The following is an 18,884-nucleotide window of genomic DNA, read 5'->3' on the forward strand; positions in this document are numbered from 1 at the left end:
TATATACGATAATATACTAATATGGAAGTACATCAAATACGAAACTTTGTTTGTCGCAATTGAAATTCAACAATAGATGCCAACAACGTTACATGGCGACACAAACTTTATAGGCTTGGAATCTCCGCCATAAATAGAAAACAAATACAGTACGATCTCTATTTACCTTTGGCATTTGTCATGAGAAATAGTCCGTTAGCCCACAACCATAGTTTAAACTTTTAATTTTTTGTTTTACCAAAAACATTTTTTTGCGATACAACATTGCATGCTTGTCTATAATATTATCTTAACAACGTTTTGAGACAAATGCTGTTTTGTATATTTCTTCGACGACACAAAAATTTCATGTCCGAAAAACAAACATGGTTGTGAGCACAAGGTTGCTTTGTTGCCTTTTTTCTTTTTGGTTGCAATTGCGGGTCTTACCCTTTTGCCTCGAATAAAACGTCAGTTTACCTTTTTGCTGGTCTTAGTATTGCGGATGTCGGGGTGTGGTAAAGAACTTGGAAAGGGGGCCTGTTACACTTCTGCCTCTGCATTTCCTTTTCCACCGCACTTTTCCTTGACATATGTCACACGGAATGACCAAACCGACACCGTTCAATACTCCTTTGTGTCAAACTTGTGAAACTGTGTGCCGTACCCAACGTTTCTGGTAAGCCAAGGAACTGCTTAATGCATATAGGGCATTCCTTTGTTCTTGCACACTGGCGTTAAGACTCCGTGTGTTTTGCTTGTACTTAGGATGATTTAAGTATTAAAGTCTTTAAAGGTGTATTTTTGTGTGTAGTACATTACTGTGTTAATGTATATATACACAAAGTTCATACATATGGATCTAAATGGAGTTGTTTTTGTTTGTGTTTTAGTGTTGCTTGTCTTTGTTGTCATGGTCCAGTTGAGCGTTTTTGCAGTTGTCTAGTATATTTGTATTTAATATATAAAATTAAAGTGACAAATCCTGTACCTTTACGTTAATGACTAAAACCTTGCAATATTACAGTTGACAGATACATGTGGACCTGATGAAGTAAAAGTCGTTTTTCAAATTATCATGTGTTCTGTTGTTGAACTTGATGCAATTTTTATCCAAGCTTTGGGATATTTTCAGTCAAAGAATCCATCGACTGCTGTTACATTAAAAACCTTAGTTGAAGACTCAATTGAAAAATCCTTTCGGTAAATATCAATATATTTTTGTTTTTATTTTGTATTCCTTTGTTAAGAAATATAGTTAGTATTGGTCAATGTAGGCCTATATCCTATTGTAGACTAGAAAACAGCAATGCAATGTTTCTGAGAACATTAAACAGCATTGTTTAATTTTTCCCTATCTTATATTTAGTAGTTTTTTCATGAACTGTGTATTAATATATTAATAGTCTTAACTAGGCACATGTAAGTTGTTTTTCAAAACTTTAATATCCTGTTGATTGAAGCATTAATTACTTGTTAGCAACAATGATCTTCTCAGCCAATAGTGTCATGACAGTGTTTCTGAAGTCTAGTTTAAGGTTCCATTAAAAAAAACTTTATAGTGTGCGGTTTGCACAACGATACTGCCATAGATTAAAGATAAAACTATCTTCTAGTTGAGGTATCACACTGGTTCTTTTTGTTGCTAAGTGACTGCTTGGTTAATAACCCTCATAGTCACTAATAGTATGGCACATATTTTTGCTTTATCCTTTTGTATAAATTCAGCATTGTGTACAAACTGTCAAAAATGACTTGCTATTCAAACAAAAGCTAAATTACTGAGATTTCACAGACAACTAGTCAAACATTATTAGGAAATTACATGTTTTTTTAGTTGCAAGAAATATACCAGGAAAAATAACTTTTTTTTTTCTTTTTCATATGTCGAAAATATTAGGTTTTATTTTGAAACTACCTTTTTGCTTTTTTTGTGTGTAATGTAAATAAAAATAGATTTGAAAATGATATGTCAAAAAATAATTGTAATAATTCTGGCATTAGTGGTGTTTACTTACAAACATGTCAGTTCACATATTGTGTGATCGTGATGAAATATATTTTCAATTAAGCGCTAAGGAGTCTAAAGAGGGTTGTAGCAGGCTGCCAGGATCTTTGGGCAAACAAGTCAAGCCTGCATCCAAGCCAGTAAAAAGTACTCCTCTTATATCTGACCCAAGGCGCAAGGAAAAAGATTTTGCCCAAAAACGGCAATTTGACAAGGTAGGCTGTTAAAACTAAAAATGCAAAAGAATTTTTTTTATAATTTTCATGGCAACGAGATCAGTTAAGTGAACCCCACTGTACAATTTGCAAGTAATGCGATCCTTTATTGGTAAAACTGTTTTTGCTACAGGAAAAAAGCCAGTATAATCAAATTAATTTGAAACTTGTAATACACAGGTTCGGCCAGGATACCATTGTTCCTATGTCTTCATTTGCGGTTTTAACATTTTCATTGCTTTAGGTTCAGCGAGATCTTGATGAGATAGACCAAGAAGTTTCTAAAAAAATCCACAAGAGCTCAATGTCCCCCAATGGGGTGAATTCACCCACTCCAATCAGTAGACTAAACCCCAAGCAAAATTCCACATCCAATGAGGTCCCAACGCAGAACCACAGCATTGTGGACAAATCTACACTCCCCACTTCCACAGATGACTTTGAACTTGAAATGGACACACTGGCATGTGTTGTGTGCAGGTAATGTCGGCCGTGATGAAATCGATTTGTTCTGTCTTCTCAAATAGCGGCAAAAATTTTTATTGCCCACATGCTTTGTTATTTCCCATTACAATCAGGTGGCCTAAAGTTGTAGCAAAAATACTGCACAAGGCAAGATAAAACTAAAACTCCCATATCCAACATTATGTTGAGTAAAGCAATGTGTGATTTTTAAGCTGTTTTCATTTCTCTTTGGTGTGCAAATATTGTTGTGTGATTTATGTATATATATGTGTCATTACCTCACTCAATTTAAGCATCATAGGCGGTACTAAAGAGACAAAACTTCCATTAGGGCAGGGCTTTCTTAATTTGTTTGTGGTCAATTTAGTAAACTCTGTTACCCCCATCACCCATAAAATATTTAAAGATCTTTGTTTTGTAAGGTTCTAAAAAATTTTTTTTTTTATTAACGAAAGTATTATTGTTTGAGAAAATCGTGTGGACCCCAAGGGTTCCATGGACTCTCAGTTCAGAACTTGTGCAACCTTACAGGAAAATGAACACTTTTCTTATTCCGGCAAAGATCCATGAAATTATTGTGTTAAAAATTAAAATAAGAGTCATGCTGAAAATAAAAAATAATGCTGTCCAACGTTTTACTTTCAACACAAATGCCTACTTCAACAAAATTTTATGATAATCAAGAAAACAACATACAACATGATGTTGTCTTACCAATTAAATGTTTTTCAATGTATTTTTGTTGTAAATATCACCATTTTTATCCCAGTTAGCCACCAATTACCAATAAAAAACATTATTTTTTGGTTAAAACTACAATGAAGTATAATGCAGTACCAATAAGCTACTAATGAAAGATCCTAACAAATTAATGATAATCTGTGTATAATTTAACAAAAGCCTGTGGATTTTATTGCCACAATGTGCCTTGTTACAAAACAAGATTAATCAACCAGACATCCCTAGCAACAGCTATCCTATTGCATAACATTTTCTGTTAGACTAATTATATTGCATTTGTATATAGGCAAATATCTATTGGGCCCGGGAACCAGCTTGTAGAATGCCAAGAGTGTCACAACCTTTACCACCAGGTAGGAAAATGTTGCTCTGATTCATACTGTAATGTACCATACTTACCTTGCGCTGCAGCCAGAGTGTCACCCACTCCATTGGCTCATTTGCTTTCATGTACTTCTGAATTAAAAACACTAGGTACCTAAATATTTCCAATGATTTTTTAAAACTTTCGCTTTTTTGTTTATTGGTTAAATAGCTCAACGAGATGGCTGGGTTCTATGTTATTGTGCAAACTTGATTGGACTTTCATATACATTACTGTTGTTGTCGTCCAAGTTTTAAAGAAAGACAATTTAGCAACAAGTTACTGTTATTAAGGACTGCCACCAACCAGCAGTAAGTGATCAAGAGATAAACGACCCGCGTTGCATTTGGTATTGTGCCAGATGCAAGAGAAACCTGAAGAAGCAAGCCAAGCAACAAATAATCAAAGCGCCTTCATTGTCAATAGGTAAACAACTTTATTGTCACACCTTTTGAAAGTTGAAGAAATTATTTTGTTGGCTTAACCACAGTTTTTATTAAACAAATAATAAATGTGATTCAGGAAACTCTATTGATGTGTTGAGAGACAAAACTCCTCCTGTGGAAACCAAGGCTCCACCATCTTTAACACCATTCAAGCGGCATGAAATTAAGGTTACCACTTGTATTTTGTTTTTGCCTTCAGCCCTTGCAAATATAGAAACAGCATACACACCACCCAAACACCAAAAGTTATATTTATAACCAATTCTCCAGTGCTCATCTATAATGTTGGGAAAAAGTGGATACATTTTTTTTTAAATTTATCATGTTTGCAAACTGTTGGTGGACTCTTAATTAATTTTAATAAAATGGTGCCCTTTGTACAAAAGGAAACACTTCAAAAAGGCAGCATTATTAGTTGAACTTTAAACATAGTAACCTAACTTGATGTCTCAGTTTAGTCTAATATCTTCTGCTTTCTCTGTCATTATTTAGTTTAAAGTAGCTTTATTTTGCAGCCAACATTGCCTTCAACTGCTGGTGGCAGCTCAATGCAAGGTTGGGCTTCGCTTAGTCAAAAAACAATAACCCCGAACCAAAAACCATCCAAAGAGTCGCCCAAGCACAATGAGGAGCCCACGACTGGTTCCAAAGTGGCTTTAACCAAAGACAAACCTGTAAAAGCACTGAAAAACCATGCAAAAAATGCGACATCCAAGTTCACTGTGTCTGATGCTTGGGCCGAGGCACTTGGAGCCAAAGCACCAAAGCCAGAATCTAAGTTGTTGCAAAAATCAAGTGCCTCAAACAACAATATATTGAAACACAATTCGTGGCCAAGTGCCTCGCGGACTTCAAACTCCAGCGATTCAGCAGCAGTTCCGCAAAAAACAACCACACCCAAGGTGGCACATTCAAACTCTCACCTGCAAAATAAAGCAGCACCCTTCCCCAAATCCTCTGCCTCAATGCCTGTTGTGCCTGCCAAAAACTCAGCAAACAAACACAATGTGCAGAACCAGGATAATGCTGCTAAAAGACTGCAAATGGTAAAAAAGAAAGCTGCTAAGATGCAGCAGAAGCGAACCCGTGTTTGATCATTGATTTCTATTTTGCCCCCTAAACAAAATATTGCGTACCTTTTGCGTTTTTTTTCTCTTGACAATGCAAACGAGTGTGCCCGTTGTTGAGACCGAATGATTTAATATAAAGTTGTTGTCTACCAACGTTTGAAACCAATTTGTTACCCATTGGCACTTCCACGCATTTTTTTTACCGAGGGGTTTAAGTGCTGGTTGTCAATAACAGTGCACTTTTGTTGTGTTTCTTGTTATTTGATTTTTGTTTTAAGTGCTGGTTGACAGATCAGGTTTGAGACAAATCAGTTAAGCCAGTTATATGCAGAAGAAAGCTGATGATTTATTTTTTGAAAGGAACTGAAAATTCTCAGACAATTTGCAAGCCAAATACTTCATAAGATTATGAACTTCATGCCGGGTAAAAAAAAAGAAAAAAGGGTCCCAAGTATCCGTATGTGTACAGTAGCTTTGGTTTTCCACCCTCCCAAGCATGTAAAATAGTGCCAAGAAAAAATAATATACTTTGCTGCTGCTGCCAGGCATATTATATTTTGATAATCTGTCCTTCTGATACAATTGCGTCGGTCAATGAAAGTTACGTTCAATTGTCCCAGAAGAACAGATCATTGAAATAAAAGTTAAAATAAGCACATGGTGGCAAAAATTTTCATTGAAGTTTTTTCCTAGATGCAATTCAACAAACCGAAAAGGCTCCTTTGCACTTAAAAAAACGAATAAAAGTAATTCTTGAAACAGCAAAAGACAAAAAGGATTGCTGTGACCAGGATTCGAACCTGGGTTGTCGCGGCCACAACGCGAAGTACTAACCACTATACGATCACAGCGTATGTAGCAGAGGATGGTTTCGATCCATCGACCTCTGGGTTATGGGCCCAGCACGCTTCCGCTGCGCCACTCTGCTGAGAACCAAAAGGTGCCAAAAAGGGGTTATATCGCGGAGGCGCATAGGCCATGTGCCACACTCCACGTGACAAAACTTCTTTCTGGAGTAGCTGGGGAATTTAAAAGACGTTGCATCATTCTGTTCCGATCCAGTTGGGAAGTGTTTGTATTGTGTTACCTGAGAAAACGCGGGAATTTATCGTGGACAGGAGCTTAACGATATGGCGGTATGTATGAGTGTTTTAAGTTGCTAACTTTTTGCTTGAGTATACTTTTGTTTTTATAGGACTTTAATATTGTGAGGAAAGGGACGTTTAAGCTGCAGGCATTGCTAAAAATTGAACAGGAGGTGCAGAAAAAATGGGAGGAGAAAAAGGTGTTTGAGGAGAATGCCCCAACACAAGGAACACCAGAATGGAAGTGAGTATACCATATCTATCTGACTTATTTACTTTAAAACAATGTCAAGAATATTACTATTTGAGTAATTATTCATAGATTAATATAAAATTACTGAGGCTATGAATTTATAACATTTTGTCAAATTGTAAACAATGGCGTAGTCAATGTGATTAATAAATAAAAACTGGATCAAAAAACCAAAGGCCCCTGACAGGCTGTCGATCGCACACCGTATCAATTTTAACATGTAACAATGGCGTAGTCATAATTACATGTATGCATTTTTGATTTTTTGATTCCAATGGTTTATTTCACAAAAATAATAGTAGTTTATTTTATGTTGAAATGCCTTTTTGAAATCATTTTCTTAATATATATGTACTTGGAATAATACAGCAAACTTAATACTGTTGTGAAAACAAAGTCTGTTTTTCCATTGTTGGTCATATTACCAGTAGCATACAATCATGCTTTTCATGCAGACAAGAGAAGTATATGGTTACATTTCCCTTTCCATACATGAATGGGCGCCTTCATCTTGGTCACACTTTCACATTGTCAAAGTGTGAGTTTGCTGTGGGATTTCAAAGGTTGAAGGGCAAAAAATGCTTGTATCCGTTTGCCTTTCACTGCACTGGAATGCCAATAAAGGTGTGTTGTTGCTTTGTTGTGAAAGTTCCTCTTTGGGTTATGTTTCAATGTTTTGTCTTCTATAAATTCCTTTGGTCTAATTTTGTTTTAGTTTAAATTTTTGGCATGGTAGAATTACTAAAGATTGTTACCTTAATTTTAGGCTTGCGCAGACAAATTGAAAAGAGAAATTGAGGAATTTGGCCTTCCACCTGATTTTCCAGCTTACTTTGAAGATGAAGTTAAAGAGAAAATCACAAGTAGCTAACCCTTAATTTTTTAGTGAACAACTTTTATTTGTACATAAATGCTAACCCTATTTGGTTCACAGAAATTTTTGACAATTTTAAAAGCAAAAAAAGCAAAGCTACCGCCAAAAGTGGTGGCGCAACATATCAGTGGAATATCATGAAATCACTTGGCCTTCAAGATTCTGAGATCCAGGCATTTGCGGATGCTGAGTTTTGGCTCAAATATTTCCCCCCACATTGTAAAAAAGACCTACAAAAAATGGGCCTAAAAGTATGTACGGTTGTCCTTTTTGGTTAACATTTTGCTGTCAGTCAATTTATTACACTGGCATTCAGGTTGATTGGCGCCGCTCATTTTATACCACTGACGCCAACCCATATTTCGATTCATTTGTGAGGTGGCAGTTTGAGCATTTAAAGGAAAGGGGCAAAGTGAAGTTTGGTAAAAGGCATACTATCTTTTCACCAAAGGTAAGATCATAGATCGTTAGTTCAACGTCACTTATTCCACTTTTGGTGAACTTCACCAAGTGCTTGCTTTTTGTCAAATAACAAACATATGTGGTTTTCCAGGACGATCAGCCTTGCATGGACCACGACCGGCAATCTGGTGAGGGTGTCGGTGGCCAGGAATACACTGTTATAAAGATGCAACTCGTGGAACCATTTCCCGAAAAACTGGCGTAAGTCCGAGTTTTGGCACGTGTCACAATTACGTAAAAAGTTGCGCAGAACCCACTGCTTTTTTGCGGTTGAAAGTCTGTTAGCTTGATCAAACGAAAAAACTTTCCTGTTGCTTTAGATTTCTTACCGGGAAAAAGATATTCTTGGTGGCCGCAACCCTTCGACCGGAGACGATGTTCGGACAAACTAATTGCTGGGTCAGACCGGACATGCGATATGTCGCTTATGAGGTAGACATGCGCACGATCGCTGACACACCCTTGAACACGCCCCCCTCCCCCCACCTTGCCCTGCCATACAACAACGGTGTTTCGAAACTGGTTTCAGTTTCTGTGCTTTTGTCCTCGGTTGCTTTTATGGTTTATTACAAGATTGTTTTCTTGAAAATTTATGATATTTTTTCTATAGGAAAGCTGAAACCATGAATTTTCTGTCGTCGTGACACATTCGTGATATTTGCGTAGGATTTTGTGAATTGGTTGATCTGTGGCGTGGCAGATAACATGTTAATAAGGTTATTGGCAGACACATTGTGTAGTGCTAATACGTGCAATATAATGCAAAACCTCAGACCTTTTTCCTGTCTGTCATTTCCTAACATGTTAAATCGAACGTAAAAAAATATTTTTGTCAATTGTAGTTTCTTGAATCCCCCTTTCGACCAGGTTTGAACTTGCGACCCTGAGCACCCCAGGCTAACTTACAATCAATATATATGCTGTGTGAATGCTTTCGCAGTGGGGCGATCGTGCCTTGGCGTGCGGCAGTATGCATTTTCTATGTTGACGTAACGTGCACTTCTTTGTTTCTCAGATGAAGAGTGGGGAGGTGTATGTGAGTACTTACCGTGCTGCTCGCAACATGTCCTACCAGGAGATGACGCAAAACGTAGGACAAGTGGACATCCTGGCAGAGTTGGTTGGTCAGGACATTATGGGAAGGGCCCTAAAAGCACCGCTTACTTGTTATGACGTGAGTGCGTAATGTATGTTACGTTCAATCACCGATTCTAAAACTGTTAAACCTTTGCGTATTAAAATACGTATTGTGTCACACGCTGGGGGACAACAATGTGGTTTCTGCAAGGTAACTTTTTGGTCGAAATCTTGAGTTCCTGTTAATGTCAAACTTTGGGTACAAAAACGGAGTTGTTACATCATGTTATTATGTCGTTATTTAAAGTACTCTGCCCCTCAAGTTTAGTATCAACACTACAGCATACGTTGTTTACCTGAACCAACCAACAAAGGGCATTGCGACCTTCAAAAAAGCCACCTGACTGTCAAAATAACATATCCTGTCTTCATTTGCATACACGAAACTATTGTGGGCTTACAATGTATACGTTCTGTAATCTTACCCTCAGTATGCGCCTAACAAAAGATTGGTTTTAAATTACCTATGTAACTACTTTTACTTAGGTGTTTTTGTTGGAAAGGATAAACAACATTTTTGTGAATCGCATTTCTAGTTTCGACTAATCAAATCTAACCATCCAGATCTTTCAAAAACGATAAATGAACAAAAATTCAACGAGCATTTCGTAACTGTCAGGTCAATAGTTTCCACGCCTTAACTGGAGGCTTACGTCTCCATAATAGTCACTTATTGATTTTATTCCTATATTACGTGTAACAATTTCTTTGCACAGACTATTTACACCCTTCCAATGCTCACCATCAAAGAGGACAAAGGCACGGGAGTTGTTACGAGCGTTCCTTCCGATGCACCCGACGACTACGCGGCCCTCTGCGACCTGAAGAAGAAACCTTTATTGAGGAGCAAATACGGAATAACGGACGAGATGGTACTTCCATATGAACCGGTAAGATCTTCTTTAAAATCAGAGCAGTGTATTTGTTGATACATGCTCTTTGTTTCTGGTGGAATCTGGCCCCTCGGTTTAGCGTTGTTTTCATTTTTAACGATATTAATTTATTACTAGTGACATGGTGAAGTTTTCCTTTGCGGAAGAGGCTTAATATGATTCAAAGTATGTTGTTTCGTGGGTTTATTCAACTATTCAGCGATCATTAGCTTCCTTATTTTCATAATTACCTAAACACAGCTCGAAGTTGATTTTCATGGCGTTTTGTAGTCTTTTCAGGTTTGGTCGTTTTAGTTAAAAAAAGTTTTTTTTGTGGTGAAACACTTAAATAATCCACCTCTATTCTTTAGATACCGATCATCGAAATACCAGAGTTCGGATCTTTGGCAGCAGTGACCGCTTGCGAGAAACTCAAAATTCAAAGTCAGAATGACAGGGAGAAATTGGCCGAGGCGAAAGACATGGTTTACCTAAAGGGTTTCTACGAAGGAGTGATGCTGGTATGTATAAAATCCCCTCCAACAAAATTAAAGGATGGCAAAATGACAGTATACCATGTAATTACTAGTTAGTGTTTTTTTATATTTTAATCGGGTATGTGATTTTGGGGTACGTCGTAATTTAAATGTTCCTTTTTTGCGAAAGTGGACTCATGACCCTGTAAAGAAACCGCATGTGCTATAAGATCTTAATGTGACATTGGAGCAAGTTTACTTCAAAGACTATTCATTTGATTTACACAGAATCTTTAGTTACTGTTACTTTTAAACACGATTTGGCTTTAATAATGGATCGAATCTAAACGAACCAAAACGTGAAATTTGACCTTGGTCCACACGGTAAATTTACTCTTTTATTTTAAGGTGAAAGGTCACGAGGGAAAGAAGGTGCAAGACGTGAAGAAAACAATCCAACGTCAGATGGTTGAGAGTGGTGGAGCAGTTCTTTACATGGAACCTGAAAGAAAAGTCGTTTCTCGCTCGGGTGATGAATGTGTAGTAGCCCTTTGTGATCAATGGTGAGTATAGATGCCATGTTTTAATACAAAAAAATAGTAAAGCATTGCTCTCTTAGTATGCCCTTTCTGACGTTTTAAGTGTAGTTTTGTTCGTCCGTAAAGTCAACCCCCCCAAAAAAACAATCCAGTGCAAGCAATGTTGTTAAAAACATGCGCTGAGTTGCAATGTAATGTAAAACACGAACTTGTAAAAGTGCGGCTATATTTTTTTGAGCTTATCAAAACTACACACTACTTAATTTTTGAACACGAAAAATCAGTCCAGCAATGAATCAACTTTTTGCGCTTATCCTTGGAAGCAAACAACCAAACATAGTGACCCACGTTATTTTTCCATTGTATTATGTGTGATGTGGCGCAGGTACCTGGATTACGGTGAGGAGGAATGGAAGGCGAAGGCGCACCGAGCCCTCGAACAACTCAACACGTACGGAGAGGACACCAGACGCAACTTCTTGGCCACACTGGACTGGTTAAAGGAGCATGCCTGTTCAAGAACATACGGACTGGGTGGGAATCAGACGCTTCCGTTTTGATTCTATAAACACTCATACAAACTGCTAAGTGCCACAATGTGTCTTAGCATGGCTAGTTGGCCGAGAAACCGCGGCCAGTCACTGGGCTGCACTGATACTTAATACGCGTTGTCTGCAGCTCACTTAATGCAACTCTTTTATAAAATTAAAAAAGACATTGCGCTGTTTGTGACAATGTAGCATTTTGATTTTCTATTTAATATCCGCCCATCTAGGCAGATAACTTGGGAATTTCTTGTCGTCAGTGGTTTTGTTCTAAATCCGTACTAACGTAACACTACATGAGTCCACTTTGGCATATAGCCCTTGCAACTATAATCTAATCACATTGTGAATGATTTACGCCATAATTGGGAAAGAATTTTGCTCTGGTGGTTCGATGTGCCACAAACATAAAAATGACCCAAATTGTAACTATTGGCAGGAACTCGTCTACCATGGGACAAGCAGTGGCTCATCGAATCTCTCTCCGACTCAACCATATATATGGCATTCTACACTGTGTGCCATTTCCTTCAGGAAGGAGTGTTCGACGGGAGTAAGCCCAACGCCGACGGCATAAAGTAAATTCCCACTTATTCGTTGTTACGCGTGTTGAAAGCCTTGTTATGCCCAAAGTATCATGTCCATTGTTTTTGTTTTTCTTTCGTATTAAAAGGCTACTGATACAGCATTTAAAGTAAGGAAGCATGAACCGGTTTTGAAAAAAAATCAATTGCGATGTTGGGCCATTTTGTATCACTTCTGTAAAAAGCAACACTTAACCGATGAGAATGCAGATTGTATGCAAACTAACGTCGTTATCGTTCGCATTTGCAGAGCGGAGCAACTCACAACACAGGTGTGGGATTACATCTTTTTCGATGACGTCTGTTTTCCCGAGACCAACATACCTCGCGCTGTCCTCGACAAAATGCGAAACGAGTTCAGATACTGGTATCCCCTCGATTTGCGTGTGTCAGGTATAAAAAAGTGTATAACCACGCTATGTCGTGATACTGTTCGGCATACCACTTGAAATTGTGCATGTTATCGCGACGCTTAACCTTGCTCCTGAGCTCAGTCGGCAGAGCGTTGGGCCTGGTTAACCCAACAGGGTAGTGAGTTCAAACCTCACCGGGAGCTTGATTTTTTCAAATGTCACCCCGACTTGTCGAAAAAATTGATTGACTTAACTGTTATGCCACTGAACGTTTTTGAACATTTCATTTTTTTTTTAAATGACCAAGTGCGGGCGCGGCTATTTATAGAGCATACAAGAACACTCATTAAGAAACCCCGAAGCCAAAATTTAACTGTTTTTTGGTCATTTAGGGAAAGATCTTGTGCCGAACCATCTCACGTACTTCTTGTACAACCACTGTGCGATGTGGCCTCAACAACCTGACAAGTGGCCCCGCGCCGTGAGGGCCAACGGGCATCTACTTCTCAATTCTGAAAAGGCGAGTAACCCGGTTTGAATGGGTGAAAAGGCTTGATTCACCTTCAATTGTTCATCATATGTATTGGTCCCGATTTGTAGGAACGTTTTCTTAATAAAAAGAATGGCTATGGATGGTAATCATGAAAAAGCATACAACGCTTTACATACTCTAGTTTTTCGAAGAGTTAAGTGCATGTTAACCTTGCAGTTTTGAAGCAATCTATGCAGCCCTAAAAATCTCAACCCTTATCTGACTCCTTGTGCAAAGAAGTGTCGAACCTTTGTCTGGATCAACAAACCGGTCAATTGTTAAGCCTTAACTGATATCGTAAGATGGCTGAAGAGTCCTCGCTTCTGTTTCGAACGACGCCGCTCGTCTGAAAAGCCCGCGCACTTGAAACAACAATAAACCGACCATTGTTTTTTCGCGTAGATGTCAAAGTCGACCGGCAACTTTCTGACTCTCAGCGATGCCATCGAACGCTTTTCAGCGGATGGTGAGTGTTTGATAGCGGCAATGGCAGAAATACGAGCCCATTGTTTTTGGTGTTATAGCAAGGCTAAGTTGGGTCAATAGTGTGCATATGTTACAGCAATTTCGTCTAGAAAGGCATTGGCGAACGTTACTTTTACTGTATTGCTTTACTTAATGTGGAAAGTGCCAGTTAATAGGTGCCTTTTAGAAACGTCGATAACGTTGAGAGGCAAAATTTTTAAAATGTTGGCGATATTTCTGCAGGCATGAGACTGACACTTGCCGACGCTGGTGACGGTGTGGAAGACGCAAACTTCGTGGAGAAAATGGCCGACGCTGGAATTCTTCGCCTCTACACCTGGATCGAATGGGTCCGGGAAGTTCTGGCTGGAGAGGTAAGACAATTTGATTTGCAGGAAGGGTTCCAATCCTTAATAAGAAAGCCGAAGCTATGCTGACCATTTTTAGGCAGACGTTTCCAACACGATTCTTTTCAATCCGTTTCACAAGATAATTTTAAAATATATTCCATTCGAGTAGATTGCTTCCTACCTGTAGTTTTGCGTGTGCAATGGCTTTTTGTAAAATCATCTGATCTTTACACAGCCAATGGTCGACAACCTTTGGCATGCAAAGAGCCAGCTACACTTTTTCTGAGCTAAATTAAAGCTCACTCGGAGCCACAAAATCTAAGTGGACTGGGATTAAATTTAAACTTTTACGCACGAAAACCAAAATAATCGTCACTATAAGTGAACTTGCAAAATCTACAGGAACAGCCAAGTGCACTACAAGTTTCACATGTTTCTTACTTGTTTCCATTGTAATTTTTGCCTAAATCAGCTTGCCGTGTATATTGAGCTATAACAGAGTGTGAAAATGCCAGCACGTGTGGCTTCGAAGCCATGGGAGGCCGACCTCGTATCTAACGAGTCTGTTGTGGTTTCAACCCTGTTACCTGACCTATGATTTCCGGTGCCATTATAGAATTCCGTTATTCCAACATACCTCGCATTGTTCACTGTGCCATTGTGCGCTGGTGCCACATAAACAAATTAATGTCATGTTATCAAAGGTGGCGCTGGTGGAAGGCGACCCTTCCACGTTTAACGATCAAGTCTTCGCAAGCGAAATGAACAAGGGAATTAAACTGACTCACGACCATTACAACAACATGGCATACAAGGAAGCACTCAAAACTGGCTTCTTCGAGTTTCAGGCAAGTTTGTGTGGAGTAAGGTGTATATTGTCTTATACGTCACACCTACGCAGGAACATCGCACAAAATCGTTGCTGTAGATACAATGACAATGGATTTTGTTTGGCAAAGTTGTCTTTACTTGTCATTTACCACTATATACAAAAGAATGATTTTTTTGCTACAATATAAACAGTTCTTTGTTTTCGCGCTGTAATCTTAGAAGGCATTTTGCAAGAGTGGACCAAAATATATTTTTAGTGAGCTGCATGACAGGGCCACTATTTCCACCTGATAAAATCTCATAAGTGCTGCTAAAAATATTTCTAAATTTTAACTGTTGAAGGGTATGTTGACATAGATGCATTTTTTTCAAGTACGCAACTTTATACAAATTGTAACTTTGATCGTTCCCGCACAGTCGGCTCGTGACAGATACAGGGAGCTGAGTACAAGCGGGATGAACAGACAACTTGTGATGCGATTTATTGAAGTTCAGACTCTCCTTTTGGCTCCCATCTGCCCACATGTATGCGAGCACGTTTGGGAACTGCTAGGAAACGTACGTATTACGCTGCGATATAGTAACAATAGACTATGTTTGCACCTTATCTTGAATGGTAACTTCTCTAAACAGTTAAAATACAGACATAGGCATTGGAGGTTGGGGTAAGTATTCCTGCACCAACATTTGAGGCAAATTTGAACAAAATGGCAACCGTATTTTTAAACTTTATTTTTAATGTTATATCTTGAAACGTTTATTCCAGTGCTCATAAACAGTTTTTTTTTTCAGTCAGGGTCAATTATGTACGCAAGTTGGCCGGTTGCGGGCGTGGTTGACGAACTCTTGATCCGTGCTTCGGATTATGTGATGGACACCGCCCACGACCTTCGTCTACGCCTCAAGAACAGGAAGCAGAACGTCAAGGTGGGATATATAATTTCGCCAAGTGAGAAGTCTGCTCCACCGTGCAACATAGAAAAATATTTAGAGATTCGTACACAAGCTGATGGTATGGAAACAATCCCTAAATCGTGTTTGTTGTAGCAGGAATTCAGGTTCAGCAGTCATTTTTTTATTCGAACTGTCTCGTTTTGCCGCCCTAGAACTTTTTGAAAGGTTTTAAAAACTAAAAAATATTTAAAAAGATTTAACCGACGCTGTTTTATCCATCTCCTCAAAACAGCATTTTATTTACCCTCAAATCCTACCATTAAGAGCAATATATTTTAATGCAACAGGGAGGCAATACGGACGCACCGTCCCACTGCATTGTCTTCGTTGCGAAAACCTACCCAGAATGGCAGAGAATCACGATAGAGACGCTAAGGTATATTGAACACTGTTTCCCGATTCATTGCAATCTTCACATGTTGAGTTGTTGTTCGTTCAAGGCGCCTGAATGAGGAAAATAATGGGGAGTTCCCCGAAAACAAAACGATTGCGATGGAGTTGAAAAGTCGTCCCGAGCTGAAGAGATACATGAAAAAGGTTGGTTTACCCAAAGATTGCAACGCTCTGGATGTGTGTGATGTCCATTATATGGGCATTGGTGTCTTAATAAAATTCTAACGTAATTCCAAACCGGTATTAAAAATTTAAATTCAAAAAATATATTACCAGCCCCTGAACGAAACATCAATACATTTGATTACATATATATGGAAAATCATGTTCTTCTAATTTACATTTGCCAAAGGGTTTTGTTGAAAATTCAATAACGGCCAAGAACATAAATACGACATTCCTAAAATAAAATAAATTCCCAGTCTTCCACCAATCATTACTAATCTCGACTATTCACTGTCCCCGGGCACATTTTGCTGCGTAGTTTGTTTATTTTTCGTCTCATCTCTGACCACGCCCTCAAAATAAAGCATGTAATTATACGGAAATATGACTTACTACGTTATGTGTTTGTGATGTTAAGAATGTAGGCATTTGCCTGTGGAAATAGGCATCCTGGCGTGCCTTTATCACAATTAATTCTCGACATCACAGCATTGAAAAGCCACAAATCCTGCTTAGTCATCATACAAGGCACTAATATTTAGGTTGTGGACGTTTAAGAAAACGTAGTTTAAACGCATTCACGTCTTGTTCCAGGTGATGCCTTTCGTCGCTGCCCTCAAGGAGTTGGCAGTGCAGCACAGCATTGAAAGAGCACTTGCTCTAACCTCGCCGTTCGATGAGCGAAAAGTTCTCGAGGACCACGCTGTCTATCTTGCCGATACACTGGAGGTAGCGATTGATAAAATGACGTTGGTATAGTAACAGTGTCAGGAAAAAATACCTGAAGGCATTGACACGATAAAGTCGTGGTTGTTGTCAAACCCATATTACACTTTTTACCTATAAAAGATGGAATTTATGCCTAATCGCTAATTGGTTCTTACCTTAAACGTTTTTCAGCTCGAAGGAGTGGAAGTGAAGTTTTCGAGTGAAGGAAACACCAAGGTACAAGAAGATTGCAGTCCGGGTCATCCGCTGTGTGCTTTTGTTCAACTCCCTTCAGTCAATTTAACCGTAAGTTGAGTCTAATTTTGCCAGAAAACTTTGTTTAGCATTTCCGGAACAATTGTTTCATGTCCATGCTGTTCCTTTTTTTTAAATTTGTTTAAGATTTAAAGGTCTATATTTCTTGCAATGTAGTATTGTGCGTATTTCAGAGAAATTATTTCTTTCTGAGTTTTCTTATTGTTGAGCTGTTTTGGCCATGGTGTCCTTATTTTTAAGTTCTTTCAGCTGTAACAAATGTAAGCCTTTTACGCCGGGAGGAACATCCCTCTAAAAATATCACACAATTTTGCTCATGTCAAAATTTGCATAAATTTTTATTACTGCAACATCATTCTATTTGAATGTTTATACATTTTGTGTCCACTTTGAAAGTACCCGTTGTATATTTCTGTGTTTTTGTGGTTGGTTGAAGCGTACCTGTGTGCTTGAAATGTTGCGCAGTTACATTCCTAGCGATAAACTTTGTAACCACAGACATAAATGTGTGTTGAAGAGGCACAAAAAATCCCGACTATAAGTCGAGTTATGCCTGTTTGGTTCTTCGTTAACTGTTTTTTGAAAAAAGAGTATCTCATGTACTTTTAAGACTAAAATTAGGCTGGCCAGCAATACATTCAACATTGACGTGTTTCAGCAGAAACTTGCCTTTACCATTTCAATAAATTTATACTTTATCGTTATCAGGTGGTGAACCAGCAAGCGTGTAGTGGTCATTTCACCGTCACCATTCCAGTGCGATCCGGAGACCGAACGAAACAAATAGATGCGAGAGTGCGCAAGGTCAACAGATACCTTAAAGGTGCGATATTTGTTTATTATTTGAAAAGGCCGTTTCTTTCGAAAGAAAAAGTTTCCATTCCATTGTCTCGGACATTTTATGCAAAACCACTGGAAAAAATTAATAAATGTGGTGCCTTTAAACGTCACATGGTGTTTGGCGATTGCAGATTCGAACCAAGTAACCTTTTACCGCTACGAGGATCCCTCCAGCGAGACACGCCAACTGCCCTCTTACGATGGTTGCGATGTGGGGAAAGTCCCTCTTGGTGATTCGTGCACGTTTGTTGTGGATGTGGAACAGGGATCTGTTGTGGTTGAAGATGGTGGCGTCCAGTGCGATGTACAAGGAACCATAATTTACGTTGTAGAATAATCCTTGCCTTTTTTGTGCGGTAAACATGTTTTTCGGTGTCAATTATTGGCATATGCGCATGTATGTTGTGGTAGCTGATATGTTTCCAGTTTGCATTTGAAGTTCAAACATGACCCTGAAAATTGACTCCATTGCTAGTTTAAATAAAGCTTTGTTGTCAGTTTTGTTTTACCATGTTTTCATCACTTATTTGTTACCCGACTTGTATCTACGTATTTGCCAAATTTAACTTATTTGAATAAAGTCAAGACAATTTTGGTGATCCTATTTGCACTGTTCTATCGTTTGTGTGTTTTTGTAGAACATTTGCGTGAATAAATCTAGGACTATGGGTGACTTGGGCAGTTTTTTTGCTGATACAGTGCTGTAAAATTTAGCTGCAGTCATGTTTTTGCTTATTTCCCAATGGGAAAAAGAAATCCCTAATGCTAGTAGTTTATCATGCTAACATATTCTTGTGTTCTCCACAACATAAGTACGTATTTTTCTGATTGATGAACAACTAAAAAAATTATGAAATGCTAGTGGTAAAAGAATGGAATAGTATCAACAATCTGTGTTTGAG

General features: G+C 38.5%; 2 protein-coding genes and 2 non-coding genes across 4 annotated transcripts; 2 read left to right on the forward strand and 2 right to left on the reverse strand.

The window, feature by feature from the left end:
- Nucleotides 1-490: 490 nt before the first annotated feature.
- On the forward strand, nucleotides 491-5,548 carry LOC145911421 (integrator complex subunit 12-like). Its single transcript, XM_082998746.1, has 8 exons — nucleotides 491-658; nucleotides 1,007-1,182; nucleotides 2,052-2,202; nucleotides 2,447-2,682; nucleotides 3,695-3,761; nucleotides 4,066-4,198; nucleotides 4,295-4,386; nucleotides 4,734-5,548. The coding sequence occupies exons 2-8, from the start codon at nucleotides 1,058-1,060 to the stop codon at nucleotides 5,310-5,312; spliced, it is 1,383 nt and encodes a 460-aa protein (XP_082854872.1). The 5' UTR covers nucleotides 491-658; nucleotides 1,007-1,057; the 3' UTR covers nucleotides 5,313-5,548.
- A 519-nt stretch (nucleotides 5,549-6,067) lies between these two features.
- Trnah-gug (transfer RNA histidin (anticodon GUG)) lies at nucleotides 6,068-6,139 on the reverse strand. The gene has a single exon. It is a non-coding gene; the product is annotated as a tRNA-His (tRNA).
- A 5-nt stretch (nucleotides 6,140-6,144) lies between these two features.
- On the reverse strand, nucleotides 6,145-6,216 carry Trnam-cau (transfer RNA methionine (anticodon CAU)). The gene has a single exon. It is a non-coding gene; the product is annotated as a tRNA-Met (tRNA).
- Nucleotides 6,217-6,312: 96 nt separating this feature from the next.
- On the forward strand, nucleotides 6,313-18,655 carry LOC145912278 (leucine--tRNA ligase, cytoplasmic-like). Its single transcript, XM_082999701.1, has 27 exons — nucleotides 6,313-6,424; nucleotides 6,484-6,617; nucleotides 7,082-7,250; nucleotides 7,393-7,489; nucleotides 7,561-7,751; nucleotides 7,817-7,951; nucleotides 8,054-8,163; nucleotides 8,283-8,394; nucleotides 8,978-9,136; nucleotides 9,816-9,989; nucleotides 10,343-10,492; nucleotides 10,856-11,010; nucleotides 11,372-11,520; nucleotides 11,971-12,109; nucleotides 12,366-12,508; nucleotides 12,861-12,988; nucleotides 13,403-13,466; nucleotides 13,709-13,839; nucleotides 14,520-14,663; nucleotides 15,064-15,204; nucleotides 15,439-15,573; nucleotides 15,888-15,976; nucleotides 16,041-16,137; nucleotides 16,753-16,887; nucleotides 17,059-17,172; nucleotides 17,851-17,965; nucleotides 18,114-18,655. Exons 1-27 carry the CDS (start codon nucleotides 6,419-6,421, stop codon nucleotides 18,317-18,319), a joined length of 3,522 nt encoding a protein of 1,173 aa, XP_082855827.1. The 5' UTR covers nucleotides 6,313-6,418; the 3' UTR covers nucleotides 18,320-18,655.
- Nucleotides 18,656-18,884: the final 229 nt, after the last annotated feature.

Source organism: Ascidia mentula, chromosome 8, assembly GCF_947561715.1.
Source record: "Ascidia mentula chromosome 8, kaAscMent1.1, whole genome shotgun sequence".
NCBI classification, from domain to species: domain Eukaryota; kingdom Metazoa; phylum Chordata; class Ascidiacea; order Phlebobranchia; family Ascidiidae; genus Ascidia; species Ascidia mentula.